Raw genomic sequence first — 21,069 nt, 5'->3', positions numbered from 1 at the left:
CTCCCATTTGCTGGGCTTCCGTGGCTCCGTCCCCGGGAGGCCGGGCAAGGCTGGCAGAAGAGGTCAGTGTCCTGGGCCCATGATGCCACCCTTTCTCTCTGGCACTTTTCCCCTTCCTGCCATTTGCGGGGGGCGAGGGGGGGGGGCGCGGCGGACTGGTTGAGTCCTCTGGCCGGGCTGTGGTTCCCGGAGGCCAGTCTCTGTACCTCCTCAGGACTGGCAGTGAGGGCTGTCTCCACGTCCTCCCAGGGGTGGCTTGACCGCGCAGGGATCCGCCAGAGCAGAAGCCACTATCTTCACCCTGCGCTTAGCCTTCACCTGAGTGTCAAAGTAGACTGTTCTTCCCCGTGCCTACCCCAGCCGATCCTTAGGTCCCAGGAGCAAACTGGTTTAACTAGTGGAGGTTGTAGGGATACTGAGGCTTGGGCTTAAAGACCTCCTCCTTTCTCTGCCTTGAGTAAGCTGTGGGAGCTAGGGCTCCTGGGTCCCCGGCAGGCTGCCAAGGCCATCCCCACCTTTAGGCTTGGGTCTGGAGGGGAGAGGCTGGGGAGGAGGGCCGGGGAACTGTAGCTGGGGGTGGGAGGAGCCTTGCGCTGGGTGTGAGAGAGAAAGCCCAAGCCGAGGGTGTGTGTCTGCCTTAACTAGCGCCTGCCTGCCTGCCGGCCTGGTGGATGCGCCACGAATGTTGTTGACGCTAGGTGTGTGTGTGTGTGTGTGTGTGTGTGCGCGCGCGCGCGCCCGCGTACCCAGTGTGAATGTCAGTGTCTGATGGGGACATTCCTCCAACTTCAACGTGACCACCACAGACTCTCAGCCCTAGAGTCGGAACCCCCAGGGTGTCAGCATCCATCCTACTGAGGACAGAGCCAGAGAAGAGGAGGGAGTGTGAAGTTCAAACTCTGTGTACAGAGCCCCAACCCTCCTCCAGGGACTAGGGTGGGAGTGAGAGAGTGGAGAAGGGCTGCAGTAGGAGGGAGGGCTGGGCCAGGCGGGAGAGATGCACTCAAAGGACCTTCCCAGCAACAGTCCCAAGTAGCTGGCACTGGGGACACTGACTTGGTCACGTCACATTTTCCGTACTGGAATTACCTTGCCCATACTTCTACCCTGAGGACCAGGTATCTTCCCTCCCAGGAGGAAAGGCCACTTTTGGTAGCCAGAGTCAGATGAAGGGGAGGGGGATGAGGGGGCCTGCTGTGGCTCTCTCAGGAGAACAGGAGCTACTGATGGGGTGCTGACAGGCTCTCCCTTTCACTCTGGGGGTGGGAAGAGCTGGGAATAGATACTCCAGGGTCCCGTCCCCAGGTGGCCTGGCTGCTGTTGACTTTGCTTGGTTACCCTGGGAGCAGCTCTCAGCAGTGTGGGAGGGGCGGGTGTTGGGGAGTTGGACCCAGGCGTTCAGGCTGGGGGTGGGATGGCACTCAGCCTGTGTGGCAGGGATCCTGCCAGGAGGCTGCAAAGTTAACCCCTCCTGCCCTGGTGATGGTGGCGACTGGCGGAAGGAGGGCGGACCCAACTGCGGTTTGTGAATGTGGCCCTGATTCCCCCTCCCCCTCCCAGCACATCTGTACTTGGTTTACAGTGAATGAGTCTCCTGTCCTCATGAACCGGGCGAGGGCACCACTCCCTCCCTGGCCCCTGGCCGGGCATCCTGACAGAAGCAGGCGCCACCCACCCCCAGAACGCTCTCCCTGCTGGGTAGCGACTCTCCCAACTCTTCCCTTTACCCTTCTTAGAGGGGCTCAGGGGCTGGCCCCCCAGAGCTAGAGCTCTGAGACAACGCAGCTAGGACAGCGAATGGGGCCAGGGAAGCTAATGGGGCGCGGGGGGTGGCGGGGGTGGGGGGACACAAAACTCTTGGATAGCCTGGAAAAAGGGAGTGGTCTGGAATTCCATCTGTCTCTGCCTTCCTCATTGTCTTGGTTTGTCTGTCCGTCTGCCTGTGTCTTTGTCTCTGGTGGGTGTTTGTCCATCCATCCGTCTTGGAAACTGTGGCTCCGCCCTTCTGGCCTCTACGGTCCCCAGGCGAAGACAGCAGCCAGGGGGCGAAGCCCAGGAAGACCCGCCCTGCGCCGGCCCCTCCCCTAGGGATTGCCTGGCCCCCGCCCCCGCCCCCACCCCTCCCCAGGACCCAATGACTGGGGTCTGTGGGCTGCCCCGGTTTGGAAGTCAAACCAAACTGGCAGATTGGGCAGCAGAGAAAAGGAGTATTGTGAGGGGTTCGGTTTCTTCTCTCCGTCTTGCACTGCAGTCTGTGCTCTGTCCAGTGACTCCAGGAGGAAGTGTGAGAAGAGGGCGTCCCACTCTGGACGCTGGTGGAGAGAGCGCCCCTCATTTCTCCTCTCAGGTCATCCCTAGTTCTAGGCTTTGCCTTGTTTGTGGATGCTCCACTTGATCACCCTAGCAACTTGAGAAATGATATCTTGGGGGCCCTAGAACCAGGCTTCCTTCGCTCCTTACATCACAGAAAGGAGAGAAAATGGATCCAAACTTCCAGCCTGCTGCTAAGTCACTTCAGTCATGTCCGACTCTGTGTGACCCCTGAGAGAGCAGCCCATCAGGCTCCCCCATCCCTGGGATTCTCCAGGCAAGAACACTGGAGTGGGTTGCCATTTCCTTCGATTTGCCATACAGCCCACCCCTAATTTTCACCCTTGCCTTCTCCCCAGCAGCATCAGGACACTGAATAGGTAATCTGCCCAAGCCCAGTCTGCTACTAGGTGGATGTCTCACACCATCCTCAGAGGTGGCTGGCAGATGTCTGGGGGTGGGGGCGGGGAGGGGGTTTGAAGGGGGGGGGAAAGCTCTGTTACAATCCCCAAGGACATCATTAAAGCACGGAAGTGCCATCGGGGCTTGGAGAGCAGGGCACCCAGGGAGAGCATGATGAAAACATGTTTTGTACAACACGTGTCTTTCCCGTCCTCCCCTCCCCTCCCACCTCCTCCCCCAAGCCTGCTCTGTGCCAAGGCTGGTGCCAGCCTTGCCCTGAGTGCTTCTCAATTCTACCCCTGGTATCAGGCCTGTTTTGCTGCTTGCCACTTTGTTGGTTCTCCCAGTGAATGACTTAGTGTATGGAAGGTCTTACCAGCATCAGAGATGCCCAGATCCCCACAGAATAAGGCCTTGACTTTGCAACACAGGATTTTAGGACTAGCCTAAACAACTCTAGGAATTTCTTCCTTGAACACACACCATTCATTAATTCAACAAATCTTTATTAAATACCCACTGTATGCCAAGCACTGTGCTAGGCCCTAGGAATCCATAGGAATCTCCTTGGGCCCAGGTATCCAAGGAAATCAGGAAAGACATTGGGGAGGGGAGGAAGTGAGGAGGAGAAGGGAGGGCAGCAGAAGAGTATGTGCAAGGGCCCAGGAATCAGGGTCCTGGCTCCCAATCACTCTGCTCCACCAGAAAGAACAGGGGCCCTCCATTCCTGCTCCTCTGCTGGACTTTGATACACCACAAGGGAGGGATGGTGAGCACTCCTAATGGCCAAAGCACTCTAGGACCCTAGGACATCTGGTACTCCTGCCCTGGAAAGATTCCCTCCATTTCTTCATCTCTTTGCCCAGAAAGGGAAACAGTCACAGATAGAGAGGAGCAATCCACAGGCTTAAGTCCCAGATTCCATACAGAAAACAAGGCCCCACGCTGAGGTTGAGGGACTCTCGAGTTTACCCTGCTGTAGCCTCACCAGACAGAAAACCTGTCTACTCTGAGCTGTTCGATGGTGCACCCTCCCCCTCTGGGATCCAGCCCTGACCTGTCCCGCTCCCTGGAACAAGGAGCAGGTCTGCCTCCAAGGTTGCCTGGAGCATGTGAGCTAAGAGCTCCAGGTGTCTGCCAGTCTCCATGTGGGTGGGTGGAGCAGTCTGTTTGGCACAGAACCTCCATCCCATCCCAGATTACAGGGTTTTATCTCTCTTCTGTCCACTGGGGGACTTCCAGCTCCTCCAGCTTAGACACCAAGGTTTCAAGCTTCTTCCTTTGTGAAGAAAAGGGATGGAGGGTGCTTTGAGGATGGAATAGGCTTCTTTGTGGCTGTTCCTCCTCCAGAACTGCCACAGAGGTCATGGGACCAAATGGGGTTAAGTTCTAGACCTGCTCCGATGACCCATTTTTCCTCCCTGTGTCCACACCCCCTGGGGCCAGGGTGTTGGGTGGGGCTGACCTGGCACCTTCACGCCCACATCTGGGACTTCCCCTAGATGGAAACTCCCAGAACCCTGGTGTCCTGCCTCCTCTGCCAGCTTTCCCACTTCACTTACAGGGGGAGCTCCCTGTCTGCCAGCTCTCCTCCAGACTACATCTCTGCCTTAGCCCCAAGGGGCCCCGCGGATGTGGGACCACCTTCAGGGACCATCTTAGATGCCTGACTGCCCTTTTTAGTGGATTCCTTTGAAGAAAAGATGTGAGGCTGGGGGGAGGGAGTTGGGAAGCTATCCTTTGTTGAGCACCTACTGTATGCCAGGCATTATGCTTGGCATGTATATTACTCGCTTAATCCACACAGCAGTCCAGAGAAGTAGCAGTTCTCATTCCATTTCACAGAGGAGGGAACTGAGGACCAGAGAGGTTAAGCAGCTTGCCCAGTATCACACAGCTAGGATGTAGCAGAGCTAAGATGGGAACCTAGGTCTTGGTGGCCCTGAGCTCTCACCACCACAGGCTTCCTCTTCTGCAGCTACCCACCTCTCCATGAGATGAGACTTGGAAAATTCAGTTCAAGTCAACCCAATTCAGAAAATAGTTACTGAACATCTGCTCTATGACAAGCACTGATCGGTGCCCGACCAGCGATCTGGAAGGTTGCTGACTCAAGGTCTGGTGGGAGAGATAGGTGTGTGAACTAGGCAGGATCTAAGTTCAGCAGAATGATATGAACAAGGTGGCATGGAGTAGAGAATGAAGTAGTACAAAGGAGACACAGATGTAAAGAACAGACTTTTGGACTCAGTGGGAGAAGGAGAAGGAGGGTTGATTTGAGAGAATAGCACTGAAACATATATATTACCATATGTAAAATAGATGATCAGTGAGAGCTTGATGTCTGAAGGAGGCCACACAAAGCTGGTGCTCTGTGACAACCTACAGGGATAGGGTGGGAGTGAGGTGGGTGGAGGGGGGTCCAGGGACACACATATATACACCTATGGCTGATTCATACTGATATATGGCAAAAAAAAAATCACACTATTGTACAGCAACTATCCTCCAATTAAAATAAATAAATAAACTTTAAAAAAAGAAAAGAAACAGTATTTCTATTTTCTCTTTACAAAAGAGTATAGAAATATATTATGAACAGTGTACAGAATAAATTAGAATAAAGTGAATACCTACTCAACTGCCATCCAGTTCAAGAAACAGAGTATTTCCTGCTCCAGAGGTTCTCATGTGACTCTCCCATCATCCTCTTCCTCTCTGAAGAAGTAACCACCATCCTGACTTTTGGGATAAGTATTTCCTTATTTTTCTCTATAGAATTAGCACCTATGTATGCATCCCTTTATAATATTACTTAATTTTGCCTGTTTTTAAGGTTTATATAAACAGAATGACACTGTATTACCCTTTCCTGTCTGATTTATTTTGTTCAACTTGTTTGTGAGAGAGATACAAATTGTTGCACATAACTGTCTTTTTCATTGTTGCAGAGTATTCGGTTGCATGAATATACCACAATATGTATTTTTTTTAATTCTCCTGTTGGTGAAAGTTTGAGTTATTTCCAGTTTGGGCTATCATAATGCTACTAAGAACATTTTTGTATATATTTCCCAATATATACATGCAAGAGTTTTTCTAGGCTATAAAGCTAAGAGTAAAGTATATGTGCAGGCAATCTCAATTTTTATCAGATAATCCCAAACGTGTTCCAAAATGGTTGTACCAGTTACACTGGAAGTCTAATCAGGAGCAGGTGTAAAATCAAGACCCATACTCCTTTCTTGCCTAAAACTCTCAGTGGTTTTCTCTTTTCCTTGGAATAAGATCCAAGTCACTGCTGTGGTTCCCAGGGCTTTTACCTGGCTCTCTACCTGTGCCATACAACTCTCCTCTTTGCTTTTTGTATTAGCTGTCCCCCTCTCTGGAATGTTCTTCCATTAGCCATCTCATGGCTATCTCCCTCACTTTCTTCAGGCTCTTGCTAAAATGTCACTTCTCAGTGGCACTGTCCCTGACCACTGAATTTTCTTTAAATATTTATTTATTTATTTGGCTCCACCAGGACTTAGTTGTGGCCTGTGCATTCTTACTTGAGGCATGCAAACTCTTAGCTGAGATGTGGGATTTAGTTCCCTGACCAGGATCGAACCCAGGTCCCCTACATTGGGAGCACAGAGTCTAAGCCACTGGACCACCAGGGAAACCCTGGCCACTGAATTTTCTATCACAAATTTTTCCAGGCCTCCTTACCCTCTTCTCAGCTATTGTGTTACTCACAGTCCAGCTATCTGGGTTCCAGTCAGCCTCAGGCTGCTCTCCTGTGATCTGCCAGGACTTTTATCTCCTCCCAAACCCTTAAGGGCCCTTGGAGCTGACTGTGTGGTGGCCGTCTAGCTGCTCCTTCTGAAGGATCCACCTCTCTGAGTCACTTTGTATCACATCACTCTGGGTTTTTTTTCACAGCCATTCCATGCTCCGAGACAAGCTAATGTATTTATTTGTTTACCTGTTTGCTTTTTGTCCCCACCCAACCCCACCCCTCACTTTAAAGGCCACTCCATAAGAGGAAACCTCACTGTCTTGCTCTGTAACATGACCAGTACCTGCTGCATGATGGGTCCTCCAATAATAATTGTCCAGGCTGCTTGTCAGGCTCCCAGAGGCAGCCAGGCCCTCCTCCCCCTGCTCCCCCCTACACCTGGGACTTGCCCTGTGTGGAAACTCCCAGAACCTAGGGCTCCCCCGGCCCCGCCAGCTCCCACCAACATCCCAGGCAGAGTCTCAGAGCATCTGCTTATGCTGGTACCCTGTGTCTCCTCTGGGGACTGTTTGGAAGCCTGAAGCAGTCATTCTGGCCATCAGGGCTGGAGAGTGATGGGCAGGTGTCAGGTGCCCGGAGCTCAAGAAATACTTTTTGAGTGAATAAAGGGGAAGTCTTCAGAGATGAAAAAGATCTTGCCAGGTGGACAAAAGAGAAAGGGCACTCTGAGCAGAAGGAAGAGTAAACAAAGGATGGAGGCGTGAAGAGTGCACATCACGGTTAGAGGACTTGGTCTAATCCGGTGCCCACGGAAGGTTCTCTGTGGAGGGGAGGGGAGCCGGCAAGCAGGGAAGGGGAGGGCTAGCTGGGGAGGTCTGAGCTCCTGCCGGCTCAGAGCGGCTCAGCAGTGTCTTAGGTTTAATCCTGCCCCCACCCCTGCTCCCCAGAGTTCCCCCTCTGACCCCACCCGTACCCTCCCCTTCACCCAACCCCCAGCCTGGCCGCTCCCCGCCGCGCTGAATGGACTTCTCTCTGGGCCTACGTCTGGGGCCTCGGAACAAGAAAGCCAGCCATCAACAGCCACCTGCGCCCTCTGGACACTGCCCACCAGCTGCCTCCCCTTGTCCGTCCTGCCCGCCCTCTGCCTGTGCCGGCCCCTGCCCAGCCTGTCCCCTTCCCGCCTGCTGCACCGCCTATCCTTCCTACACGGCTCCCTGCCCCTCCTGTCCTGGCCTCCCAGGCCCACCCTGCACCTGCTCGTGCCCCCCCTGCCCCGCCTGTCCTCCCCTGACTTACCCCCACAGTGCCTGCAGCCAGTGCTCTGGCCAGCACCTGGCCTGCTGCCGCCCCTCTCCTTGCCCCATGTACCCTTGCTCCAGGGGTCGAGCCACCTGTTCCAGCTCCTGCTTGGGCTGCAGTGACGGCTGTGGCTGTGGTCGAGGGGCTGCCTGGGGTCCTCCAGGCTCCACTGGCCGCTGCAGCTGCTGCTTTAGGGGACAGCGCACCTCTCGGCACTGTCTGATTGTCTAAGGGGTGGTTACCCATCTCCTGGAGCACTTCTGCAGGCAGAAGATCAGCTGGACCCTCTCCCAGGCAGGGAGTAGGGCAGGCTGCTGAGAGTCCCCCGGCCTCCTCCTCAGTCCTGGGAGTGAGAGTCAGACATCTGTTTTGAAGCTAGTTTCTAGATACGCTCTCACTGGTTCCAGAACCTCCTCTTCTGCAACTTCTGCAATGGAAAATGTTCTTCTCAGGGCCTTTCCTGTGGTCCCTGAAGGTGAGCAAGTTGACCATTTCCCCCTCTAGTTGACCTCCCCAGGAGACCCTTCTTGGCTCATCTTCTCTTGCGTGGATAAGATGGCTTCTTCATCCAGGAACCACTTTTTCTGCCCTGTGGACCGTCACCCATATCCCTGAATAACCCAAGAGTCTCTGAACCCTTTACCTCTCATTGTGAGCCTGGAGGAAGGGCAGTGGCTCTTGGACCGGAAGAAGAGGCTGAACAGGGGATTCTAGGTTCCTCCCTCCCCTAGGATATCATGACATCCTTTATGGTCCTTTACTTCTAGGAACCTGGTGCTCTCCACCTGGATGTCTTATCTTTCAAATCTCTAAGGGCTTGCCCAGCCTCATGACCTCAATCTTCCAGCAATAATCCTATCTGTTACATTCACGCTTATCTGGCAAGGGGTGATGGAAGCTGGGAGCCCTTGACTCAGGTTCCCAATGATTCCATCCACAAGTAGCTAGTCATAGTCCCCTATCACTGGGAGTGGGGCTGGGGAGTTGGAGAAGCCACAAAGAGGAAGATGGAGCTAATAGATGCTGGTATCTGCCTGGGATTGGATCTTAAACTGAGAGCCCCTAAACATTCCATCATATTCTCCCAAGTTATCTGACACTGATCTGCTTCAGTCTTCTCTTTCTCTGCCTCCTTCTCTGGGACCCTTTGAGCTTTCCTTTCTATCTCTGTATACCCTTCTGCTTATCCTTCCTTCTAGCTTTCTATACCACTCTCTCCACTTCTGTTTCCTTTTTTCTATCACCTGGACACTCTACCTCCACCTAACTTGTGTCTTTACATCTGGTTTCTCCCACTCTGTCCCTTCTTTTCCCCATCTAATTTAAAATCTACTTAACATACATGTCTTTTTATTTCCCCCTTCCCTGTCTCATTTTGTATCTTCATGTTTGTTTTCTTCCTTGGTCTTTTTTTTTAAAAAAAAAAAAAAAAAACAGGACAAAGTTACATATAGTTCCACTATATGTTACAATTATTTTTTAAGTAGATAAATAAAGATCTTTTCCTTGGTCTTTTGACTCACCTCCTATTTCTCTCCTTTTCTGTCCTATTCTGCTTCTGGGAGCAAGTCATTCTAGATCTTTTCCATTTCTATTTCCCTTCTTTGTCTCTCTGTCTTTGTTCCTGTCTTTCTGGGTCCAATTCTGTTTCCCAATTCTGTTCTTCTGTTTTTCAATTCCTCTCTCTTCTGCCTCCCCAGTCTCTGGCTTTCTGTCTGTCTTTCCCCATCTCTCTGGGTCCTGCAGCGTCCCGCACACAGGCTTATGTCATACCCATCTCATTGCTGTCCAAGGGCCAGGACCTCAAGTCTTCCATTGTCCCCAAAACAGCCCATGTCCTGGAGTGAGCAAGGGCTGGACGTAGCTACCAAACAGTCCCTTTGTCCCCTGCCCACTGTCCAGGCCATCTTATCCTTACTGAGCTCTAACTCCAAACCTTTTTTCTTTCCAATCTTCATATTCTGAAAATTGGCAACTAAAAAGAAAAAGAATTATGCATTTATGCTACCTGTCCTGCGTAAACTATATTTCAGGGTGGTCAGATAGCTCTAAGTGGTGAAGGAAATTTCTTTTTTACAGAAGAACTCCAGCTAATGTAGAAGAAAAATGGAATTAGGAAAATCACCGTTTTGCAAACCCTAATGAAATAATTGATCAGAGCAAGACTCTTCAATGGATGAAGCTAAGGATGGTGGTTGATGCAGAACTTTACGATGGAGTATTGAAGCTGTAACTACCTGACCCCACTGATGAATCTTAGCATCACTAAAAAGGGCACAACCACATAGCCTGTACCTCCTGGTATGATGCAATCTGAAGCACTCAGCACCACCTGTGAAGGACTCTTGCCAAACAAAGGAACAAACAAAAAAACTGAACATGATTCTAGTCAAACCCTACCGCTAACCTCCATATAATAGGAAATATAGGGGGTGGAGAACAAACTAAATGGCACAACAAGGAAGTAAAACAAAATATTCAGAATGTGGGACATTCTAAAGGAAATCTGACCTGGTTTCTTCGACTAGTCAATGGCTGAACAGGAGGGTCAATGAGAGGGGGCGTACAAAGATAGCTACTATATAGAATAAGTGGACCTTGTTAGATTCCTGATGGGGACCCCCCAGTTGTAAAAAGACATTTTTAGACTGTTGAAAACATTTAATTATGAACTGAGTACTTACAATGCCAAGGAATCAGTGTTGATTTTGTTAAATGTGAAAATGGCCTTGAGGTTATGTAAGAAAAGGTCCTGATTTCCTAGAGAGGCATACTGAGGCATGGAATGAAGCGATGTATTTAAGTATTTTGGCAAATAAAAAAAGAAAGAAAGGAGGAGAAGGAACAAAGGGACAAAAATCAATATTGTTGAATTAAGTATATAAGGTTTCATAGAACCTCTCTACCTTTAAGTATATTTGAACATTTTCATAATAAAAGTTTTAAATGATGCTGTTCTTGTAAGCATGGTTCCTAGTAATTCCCAGAGCATCCTCCCTGCCTGCTCTGAAAGCCAGACTTCCCCTGTAACTCCCCACATACAGACCCTGGTCCTCCTAGCCCTCTACTAGAAGTGGGTCCTAGAGGTGGATTTACCCTCCCAGGAAATTCTCTATCCCCTCCAGTCCTCTGCGGCTCTGCTGGCATGTGTCCCATGTAAAGGATCTTTCTCAGCTGTGCTTCACAGCTCTGAGGGGCCAGGGGAACCTTAAAGAGAAAACGTATTTGAATAGGTCCTATGATAAAAATAATCCAAAATAATGTAACCTTCCCGAAAGTCTTTCTTAGGTGCTTCTGACAAAAATGCAACTCAGTAATGGAGAGCGCTGGCCTCCATCCTGGAAAACAGAAGACAAGGCATGTAAGGCCATCCTGTCTCACTCCCTGCTATCATTCAGGGTGACCTCCTCCCTCAAAGAAAAGATCACCAGGAACTGAGAGACTGGGTGTCAGGAGATGAAGGATTTTCAGTCCAGGACCAGGATGGAGGGCATTCGGATTCCCCCATGCCCTCACTCACTGAGTGACCTTGGGAAATCATGATTTTTGAGCTTTGTGCTTCTAGACGAAGCATGGGGACCGGTACCCTTTTCTGTTCTCTAGAAGTTTGCCAGTTAGGGATAAAGGCACTTTGGAAGTTGTGGAATATAAATCTCAGCTGTTTATCATAAGAAAGTATTTCTCAAGATATAATTCCAGACTCTCCCACCCTTCTTTAGTTTTCTTTAGAAAACAACACTTACTAATCACCTGTGCAAGTGAGTGAACACATTTAATCTTCTCAGAAATCATGAGTGTGGAATTGGGAAGATCTGGGTCCCGGTTCTGACTCTACCTCTTACCATGTGAGTCCTGCCGTGTTACTTAACCTTTCCAATTCTGAAGTACCTACCTAATGAGTTGTTGTGACAGTTAAACAGTTCATCTATAGCAGTTGGCCCAAGACTTCCTAAAACAGAGCTTAGATATAATACATAATAACTGATGGACTTCCCTGGTGGTCCAGTGGTTAAAGAATCCACAAGCCAATGTAGGGTACACAGGTTCAATCCCCAGTCTGGGAAGATTCCATATGCCAAGGGGCAAATAAGCCCACATGCCACAACTACTGAACCCCCTGTGCCCTAGAGCCCATGTTCTGCAAAAAGAGACCCTCACACGGCAACTAGAGTAGTCCCCACCCCACTGGCTGCAACTAGAGAAAGCCCATGCAACAATAAAGACTCAGTCCAGCCAAAAATAAATAATCTTAAAAAAAAAAACTGATGAGTTACCAGCTAATAAAGACCAGCACTTTTAAAGAATAATTTACATGTATTATCTTACTAATTTATTTATTCATCTGATATTTATGGAATGCCTTTTATGTACCATTAAATGTTTCAAGTACTGGAAATATAAGTGAATAAAGCAGAAATTTGTAGGGAGAAGAAACAGTAAATGAAATATACAGTATGCCAGATAGTATTAAATGCTATGAAGAAAAGGCAGCAAAGGAGAATAGAGGGTTGGAAGGGAAGCAGGTAGGTTACTGTGGCAGAGGTGGTGTTGCCTTTTCAAACAGTATGAGCAAGGAAGGCCTCTCTGATAAGATGACACTTGAACAGAGAATTGTAGGAGCTGAAGGAGGGAACCATGTGGATATCTGGGAGAACCAGACCTTCACAGGGCACAGTGTGCAAAGGCCCTAGTGATAGCCAGTGTAGATGGAGTAGAAGGCACAGGAGGGAAAATGGTAAGAGATGAGGTCAGAGAAGTGGCAGCGGAAAAGAGGACAAAGGATTTTGTAGGCTATTATGATTCTGGCTTTTTCGTTTAGTGAGATAAGAAGCCATTGGAGGGTGTTTTTTTTTTTTGTTTGTTTGTTTGTTTTAAAATATTTATCTACTTATTTGGCTTCCTTGAGTCTTAATTATGGCAGGTGGGATCTTCCTTTCAGCATGTGGGATCTAGTTCCCTGACCAGGGATGGAACCCAGGCCCCTTGCATCGGAAGGAGTTTTAGCCACTGGACCACCAGGGAAGTTCCCCATTGGAGGGTTTTGAGGAGATAATACTAAAGCTGGAAAGAGGTTAAATAACCTTTCCCAGGTACCACAGCTGGTATGTAGCAGAGGGTGGGCGTCCAACTCCAAGGCTGAAGTTCCTAACTCTTGACCACCACTGAACTTTAGCCTTTTTCAGTTGGGCGCTGCTCTCCTGTGATGCAGACCAAGAAACTGGGACACTGAGAAGTCATATGGCTTGCCCGAGGCGACACAGCTGGTAAGTGACAGGGGTGGGATTTGAGCCTTAGCGGTCTGCAAGCCAAGTCCAAGTCCTTTACACCACACTGCCTCCCTCAGGTGTCTGAGCCATACTGACTTCTGGCCAGGAAGTCACTATTGTGGGAGAAGAGAAAATCGAGAAGCCAGCCTCGGCTTAGGGAGACAATGTTCCTTAAGAAGATCAAACCCCCGATTCGGCGGAACTCCTGGCATTGTCTTAGGCACAGCAGCGCTCCGTAACCCACGACACGGGGAAGAGGCTGAAAATGGGTCTTTATTTCCAGGGGGCTCGGTAGGTACCCGGGAGTCGAAGAAGCGAGTGTCACGGGAAGGCCACGGATGGGAGTGAACCAGGAGCAGAAACCGCGACAACCACCGCCTCCAGTCTGGGCCCCGCCGGCGTCCGGAGGTTGTCACCGAGTCGCGGCTAGAGGCGGAGCAGGGGCGGGGTTTGAACGCCGCGCCCCCGTCACGTGATGGGGCCATCATGGCGGCGGCCAGAGGCCTCCCTGGCTCCCGGAAGCAGGCTGTGAGGGGCGGGCGCGCTGGTGGAACCCGAGCCGGAGCCAGAGCTGGAGGTAGAGCGGGAAGGGCGGCCGGGCGGCCTGGAGCCGGACGTGTCCGGAGCGTCCCCGCAGACCGGGGCAGCAGGTGAGAACAGAGTCTGGGCAAGGCGCGAGCGTGTGTGGCGGGGGCTGGGGGGCGCAGGCGGGGGTGCCCTGATCCGAAGGAGGGGGAAATCTGAGATGCACGCGCGTGACCTGAAGCAACTCTAGAGGCCTGCGCGGGTGTTAGGGATGCCTGGGACAGATGACGAGACCTCGAGGGCAAAAACAGGCTCCCCAAAGAGGATGGGAGGTAACAGAAGGAAGTACAGTGTGTAAACGCTGTTGTGGGGGAGGGCAGCAGCCCCTGAACTTGCGGGGCTGGGACTAGGTACTCCCTCTGTGCTTTGCCAGGCAAGGGCGGGGCGAAGGCTCAGCCTTCTCTCCTCTCACACCCCTCCCTGCCCCACAGTGTCCTTGGAGACCGCTCTGGCCGGCCACTCCTACCACCCACCCAACTGGTCCCTCCGGTCTGAGCTCTGGGGGAGTGGAATCGAGGGGTGGGGGAGTGCTGTTGGCAGGGGGGTTGGGTGGATCCGCCTTCTGCTTAGACAGGCAGCCCCTTGACTGCGCTACCGGGGCAATGGATGTGACTCTGAAGCCCCCTTCTCTTCCCAGGTCGTCCGGGGGCCGGCCATGCTGGTGACTGCCTACCTTGCTTTTGTGGTCCTCCTGGCCTCCTGCCTGGGGTTGGAGCTGTCAAGATGCCGGGCTAAGCCCTCTGGAAGGGCCTGCAGCAATCCCTCTTTCCTTCGGTTTCAGCTGGACTTCTATCAGGTCTACTTCCTGGCCCTGGCAGCTGACTGGCTCCAGGCCCCCTACCTCTACAAACTCTATCAGCATTACCACTTCCTGGAGGCACAGATTGCCATCCTCTATGTCTGCGGCCTTGCCTCCACCGTCCTCTTTGGACTGGTGGCTTCCTCCCTGGTGGATTGGCTGGGTCGCAAGAAATCTTGTGTCCTCTTCTCCCTCACTTACTCTCTGTGCTGCTTAACCAAACTCTCTCGGGACTACTTTGTGCTGCTGGTGGGCCGAGCACTAGGTGGGTTGTCTACAGCCCTGCTCTTCTCAGCCTTTGAGGCCTGGTATATCCATGAGCACCTGGAACGGCATGACTTCCCCGCCGAGTGGATCCCGGCTACCTTTGCTCGAGCTGCCTTCTGGAACCATGTGCTGGCTGTAGCGGCAGGTGTGGCAGCTGAGGCTGTGGCCTGCTGGATGGGCCTGGGGCCTGTAGCCCCCTTTGTGGCCGCCATCCCTCTCTTGGCTCTGGCTGGGGCCTTGGCCCTTCATAACTGGGGAGAGAACTATGATCGGCAGCGTGCCTTCTCTAGGACCTGTGCTGGGGGCCTGCGCTGCCTCCTGTCGGACCGTCGTGTGCTGCTGCTAGGCACCATCCAGGCCCTGTTTGAGAGTGTCATCTTCATCTTTGTCTTCCTCTGGACGCCTGTGCTGGACCCACATGGGGCTCCTCTGGGCATCATCTTCTCCAGCTTCATGGCAGCCAGCCTGCTCGGCTCTTCCTTGTATCGTATCGCTACCTCCAAGAGGTACCACCTTCAGCCCATGCATCTACTCTCCCTCGCTGTCCTCATCGTCGTCTTCTCCCTCTTCATGTTGACTTTCTCTACCAGCCCAGGCCAGGAGAGTCCAGTGGAATCTTTCATAGCCTTCCTCCTTATCGAATTGGCCTGTGGACTGTACTTCCCCAGCATGAGCTTCCTGCGGAGAAAGGTGATCCCTGAGACTGAGCAAGCTGGTGTCCTCAACTGGTTCCGGGTGCCCCTGCATTTACTGGCCTGCCTGGGGCTCCTGGTCCTCCATGACAGCGATCGCAAAACGGGCACTCGGAATATGTTCAGCATCTGCTCCGCCGTCATGGTGATGGCTCTGCTGGCGGTGGTGGGACTCTTCACCGTGGTCAGGCATGATGCTGAGCTGCGGGTGCCCTCACCCACTGGGGAGCCCTACACTCCTGAGCTCTGACCCTGTTCCAGGACCAGGGAGCTGGGATGGACCCTTGAACCCCACCTCTCCAGGGCTGAACAGATCTCTCTGTGACCTTGTGGCTCTCTGGCCCCTCAGCCTGTCCGGGGACTCCTCGTGCCAGTGCTTTGGGTTGGGAAGCACATGGGGTGATGGCCTGGAAAGAAGATGCCAAGAGTTGCCTCTGTGTCACTCCCTTCCCCCTTTCCACTTTAAAATAAACAATGTTAATTGATCATTGATCTCATTTACTCATCCTCACCTGTACCCACCTCAGGAGTTCTTATGAGGGGGCAGCTGGAAGTTGTGAGGAGAGAGGTAGGATTACCAGTGGAACGTTTGTCTTTCTAGCTTCACTAAGACTTGTTTAGTTGCTAAGTTGTGTCTGACTCTTTGTGACCCCATGGACTGTAGCCCACCACGCTCCTCTGTCCATGGGATTTGCCAGGCAAGAATACTGAAGTGGGTTGCCATTGCCCTCTCCATGGGATCTTCCTGACCCAGCGATTGAACCCGCATCTCCTGCATTGGCAAGCAGATTCCTTACCACTGAGCCACCAGGGAAGCCCTCTCTAAGACTGCCTCCACCTTAAACTGAGAGCTGTGGAGTTGCCTTTCAACAAAAATGGGTGGGAAAAGCCTGAGGCACCGAGGTCCTCCATATCTTGTTACCCTGGGGACAGGCACCCTCCCCATTTGCCAAGCAAAAACTTTACTCCACATCCAGGGTGAGACAATCTCTGGAGCCTATGGAGTGGATGACCAAGCCCCTGAGCAAAGATTCCAGGGGCTCAAGCTGCTTCTGTGATCACCCCTTGTGGCAAATCCAGAGGCTTGCTGCATGAATAGGCTTGTAGCTCAGCACATGCGTGCCACTTGCCTTCTGCCTCTCTGGCCACAAATGCACCCCTTGTCCACATCACCTGGTCTCATCAGGGCCTGTATGCTTGCATGAAACCCAAGTGAAGGGCTGCAGAGGAGAGAGCAGTGAGTGGCTGACAGAACCGTGATCTTGTCTGTACCTGATTCTTCTCCACCCTGAGTGAGTGAGGGTGAGGGAGCCATCAGGGCAGGAAATAGTACCAGTACCAGGAACTCTAGTTCTGTGAGCCCCTCCCTGCCTCACCTCTGATTGTATCTGCCTTTCCTCCTCCCACCCAAACCTGGGCTTCTCAGAGGAAGCAGAGCCAGCAGTTAAGCAGGGTGGGGATGGAGGGAGGGTCGGCTCAGGGTGTGTCCTGGAATGTGCTTAAAGTGGGCATGAGGGCCCTACCTGTCCTAGAAAAGAGGTTGATGACCTTTCCTTGGGTCCCAGACGAATTCCCAGACAGGAAGAAGCAAAACTTTCCAGGACCTGCAAGCCCAAACCTGTGTGGGGAGATAGCATCACCCACTGGGGGAGGAATGCTGATGGATGGGTCCCTGCGGGGTGAGGCCAAGGGGAGGGAAGAGTAGTGGTCTCAGGTCCCTGCTCAGAGAAGGAAAAAACACATTCCCCCACCCAGCTGCAGGGAATAGACGCTGAGGTTAAGTATGAAAGAAGCAGATATCTTTTCCTTCCCCCATCTTAAGGCTAAAACAGAGTCTGTTGCAATAACTCCTCTTCCCCTTTCTGCCTGTATTTTATAGTTATTTGTAGACTCTCCGTCCTTGAGGACAGGAAGAAATTGTGTCTTATATGCCCTTGTCTCCCCCATATATACACACAAGTGGGTGCTTGGCCCACGGCTGTGCTCAGTAAATGGAGAGGAGACAGGCTAACTAACTCCGCGCTTTTCTTTTTTTTTGGGCTTTTCAAGAGTAGCCCGTTTGGGAAGTCTGTTAGACTGGAATCCAGAGGCTAGTTGATGATTTGTTGTTTTGAATGAGAGTATTTACTGATGGAAGCATGAGGCGGGCAGCATGTTCCTGAGTGAAAGGAAATAGGGAGATAGAGGAGACAGACTAGTGAAGTTCCTTCAGCTTTGTCCCTGCTGAGTTCTCTTCAAAGATGCTGGTAGATGATAGAGTGGGGAGGGTTCTTTCTGGCAGACTCATTGGGTGTGACAAGCTGGCAGGTATCTAAGATTGTCCATTTAGCTGTAAACATTTTATTGCTGCTACTGCTGCTAAGTCGCTTCAGTTGTGTCCGACTCTGTGTGACCCCATAGACGGCAGCCCACCAGGTTCCCCCATCCCTGGGAATGTCCAGGCCAGAACACTGGAGTGGGTTGCCATTTCCTTCTCCAATGCATGAAAGTAAAAAGTGAAAGTGAAGTCACTCAGTCGTGTCCGACTTAGCGACCCCATGGACCGCAGCCTACTAGGCTCCTCCATCCATGGGATTTTCCAGGCAAGAGTACTGGAGTGGGGTGCTATTGCATTCTCCAAAGATTTTATTGAGTACGTACTATAGACCATGCATTGTATTCCTAGGTGCTGGTGAAAGTATTTTTTTATCCGCGAGGAAAATCCACTTAAAGGGCATGTAGCAAAGCCAAGGCTAAAACTTGCCTCCTGCTGCCCACCCAGTGCCCCTTCTATGGCATGTACTGACTCTCTCCCCTGGGCCTTCACCTACTTGACTTTCCCCCTCTAGCCCTGCTCCTTTCTCCCAAGCCCTGTCCCTGGAGAAGGGCATGAGAGTGGGAGCACTTAGCCATGGCTTCCTGGCCCACCTCTGGATATTTGCCCATATGAGGCAAATGAGGGATTGATTCACCAGGTGCACGGTGCCTGCAAAGCAGTGCTCATGATGGCTTGCTGAGAGGCGGGGCAGGGAACTAACTGGTGAAGAGCTTGGAGCCAGAGCCCAACTGTCTGGGTTCACATTTGTGCCTCAGTTTCCTCATCTATAAAATGGGGATGATGGTATAGTATCTCCCCTGAGGGTGCTTGTGAGGGTTAAATTAAGCGCTTGGAACAGCAGTTGGCCTCCAGTGTAAGTACTACTAAGTGTTTGCTTTCATATTTTATTTTTTAACTTTTTCAGTCCAGCTGCGCCTACCCAGATTTGGGTGTGAGAATGAGTGGATGGGGCTGTAAGGGGGTGAACAACTTTCCAACGCATCCCTGTGGCTGGGTGATTCCCAGCAGTGTTTATGCTTGGTCCTGGCCCAGAGAGCAGGATCAGGCTATCTGAGAGGCCTTCTGCTTTGGGGTGTGTGAGTGGCTGAGGAGGGTGTCAGTGTGTTCCACTTGAACTCATTTCCTCTTCCTCAAGTGGGAAGGTCAGCTTGGTGTCAGATTTGATATACACCACCATTTTTCCCTAAGAGAATTTCCTGATTTTCTGCCTTTCCATCCAGCTGGATATATAATTATTTTATTTGGAGCTTTTAAGTAATCCTGAGAACAGAAACAGCCCAAGGAACCAGGAGCCAATGAACAAGAAGGCAGGAGGACTGGGGCATGAAGACAGTACTGAGTGCTGAGGCTGGAGAGTGACCCCTTCCTGGAAATTCAGCCCCTGCTCAGGGAGGGGAGAGGGCTGCTCCCAGCTGATGGCCATGATCCTTCCACTGGGTCTGGGTTCCACTTCGCAATACACTCTTCCCCTAACCCCAATCCTGTGGTTCTCCCTGTCCGTTTATTATTTTTTGCCACCACTTCCCCACAGAACCACAGAATAGAATTAAAAGACAAGTGAAAGTTTGTCATGCTTGGGATCAGGCCTAATGTCATCAAAATTATGTCACATTCACTTTAATGATTTTTTAACAATAAATATGTGCTAATTGTAAAAGAGTCAAAGGCAAATATTTAATGTAAATATGTGAATGTAAATACATGTCCATGTGTTAAAATACATATATTGATATATAAATATATTACAAATTACATATAGACATATAAAAAATGATAGGCTCCCTTATGCCCCCCTTCATACCAGTGTCAAATGTTTGTAGTCTAGGGCATATATTTAATTTTTTAAATAAAAATGAATCATACCATTCATGCTGTTCTCCACCTTGTTTTGTTTTTTATTAAAGTATACCGTACTTTTCTATTTTTAAAAACAATTGAGGGGATGGTACTGACGAACCTATCTGCAGGGCAGACGTAGAGAACAGACTTTTAGACAGAGTGGGGTAAGGAGTAACATTAAAACATACACATTACCATGTAATAGATAGTAGATAGATAACCAGTGGGAATTTGCTATCTGAGACAAGAGCTCAAACCAGGTGCTCTGTGATAACCTACAGGGGTGGGATGGGGTGGGAGGTGGGAGGGAGGTTCAAGAGGGAAGGGATATATGTATGCCTATGGCTGGTTCATGTTGATGTATGGCAGAAACTGACACAATATTGTAAAAAATTATCCTCCAATTAAAAACAAATTTATTAAATACAAAAACAATTGAGGGATCGTTTCTCAGCCTTTTCGCTAAGATCAAGTGTAAAAACAATTGAGGGACGTCCCTAGTGGTCCAGTGGTTAAGAATCCACCTTGCTTTGCAGGGGACTCAAGTTCAATCGCTGGTCTTGGTTGGGGAACTAAGATTCCACATGCTGAGGAGCAACTAAGCCCAAGCAATGAAAAGTCCCCCGTTTTGCAACTAAGACTCAGTTCAGTTCAGTTCAGTCGCCCAGTCGTGTCCAACTCTTTGCGACCCCATGGACTGCAGCACGCCAGGCTTCCCTGTCCATCACCAACTCCTGGAGCTTGCTCAAACTCATGTCCATGGAGTTGGTGATGCCATCCAACCATCTCATCTTACTGGATGCCGAAATATTTAAAAATAAATAAATAAAAAATTGAAATCCACAAGAAGACTATAACAATCATTCATATATCTATGACATCTTTATATGTCTATATATATATATATAAGATATGCTTTTAATGACTGCTAAGCCTTGTTGGGCCTTTGGAAAGCATTTCAAGGCTTTTCTGTTTGAGGCTGGCAGAACCCCTGAGAGAGAGTGAGGCTTGATATTACTACCCTATTTCACAGATTAATAATAAATTGAGCTGGGACTAGAACCTTGCTCCTCTGTCCAGGCTCAACTTGAAAGCTCCTTCCACCATCCCATTACTGTCTCTTTATAAACATCAGGGATTCTGTGAGTGTTTGAATTATGTGACTCAAATTGACACTGGTCAACACTTTTTGATCTCTAAAGAACTTCCTTCTTGTTAGAAGTAGAAGGTGCATAAAAAAGGATGTTTTCTTCTCTTGAAGAAGGAAAAAATTCTAGAACATTGTCAGGGTTAAGGTGTAAGCAAGAGGAAATAAATATTGAGAGAACTGATGTATCATTAATCATTTATGGACCTCTCCTCTCTGCTGGTTCCCTCACTCTATAAGAGATAGGCAACTTCTGCAACACACTGAACCCCTGCAGTAATATTACCATTTCAACGCTGAGATTCTCGAGTCATTCTTTTGTTTTGATTTGTTCGTTTTAAATAGTCTTCCCGGCTAGATTCTCAGCTCTTAACAGCGGTTGACGTGATGAAGAAAACCAGTAACAGAGAAGGATGAGTTA

At 50.4% G+C, this 21,069-nt stretch overlaps 2 protein-coding genes across 3 annotated transcripts; both read left to right on the top strand.

Moving 5' to 3' along the window:
- The first annotated feature begins 19 nt into the window (after positions 1-19).
- On the top strand, positions 20-7,966 carry LOC136167099 (keratin, ultra high-sulfur matrix protein). The gene is made up of 2 exons (XM_065934337.1): positions 20-62; positions 7,433-7,966. The coding sequence occupies exon 2, from the start codon at positions 7,457-7,459 to the stop codon at positions 7,964-7,966; it is 510 nt and encodes a 169-aa protein (XP_065790409.1). The 5' UTR covers positions 20-62; positions 7,433-7,456.
- Positions 7,967-13,219: 5,253 nt separating this feature from the next.
- On the top strand, positions 13,220-15,831 carry MFSD5 (major facilitator superfamily domain containing 5). Of its 2 annotated transcripts, XM_065934328.1 has the most exons (3): positions 13,220-13,652; positions 14,225-15,159; positions 15,244-15,831. In XM_065934328.1, the coding sequence occupies exons 2-3, from the start codon at positions 14,243-14,245 to the stop codon at positions 15,593-15,595; spliced, it is 1,269 nt and encodes a 422-aa protein (XP_065790400.1). In that variant the 5' UTR covers positions 13,220-13,652; positions 14,225-14,242; the 3' UTR covers positions 15,596-15,831. The 2 variants fall into 2 exon arrangements, with proteins under 2 accessions (XP_065790400.1, XP_065790399.1); XM_065934327.1 differs by having other exon boundaries at positions 13,322-13,652; positions 14,225-15,831.
- Positions 15,832-21,069: the final 5,238 nt, after the last annotated feature.

Source organism: Muntiacus reevesi, chromosome 4 (genome assembly GCF_963930625.1).
Source record: "Muntiacus reevesi chromosome 4, mMunRee1.1, whole genome shotgun sequence".
Lineage (NCBI taxonomy): Eukaryota > Metazoa > Chordata > Mammalia > Artiodactyla > Cervidae > Muntiacus > Muntiacus reevesi.
The sequence above is the reverse complement of the archived record's forward strand: the minus strand, read 5'-3'. Positions and strand labels throughout refer to the sequence as shown.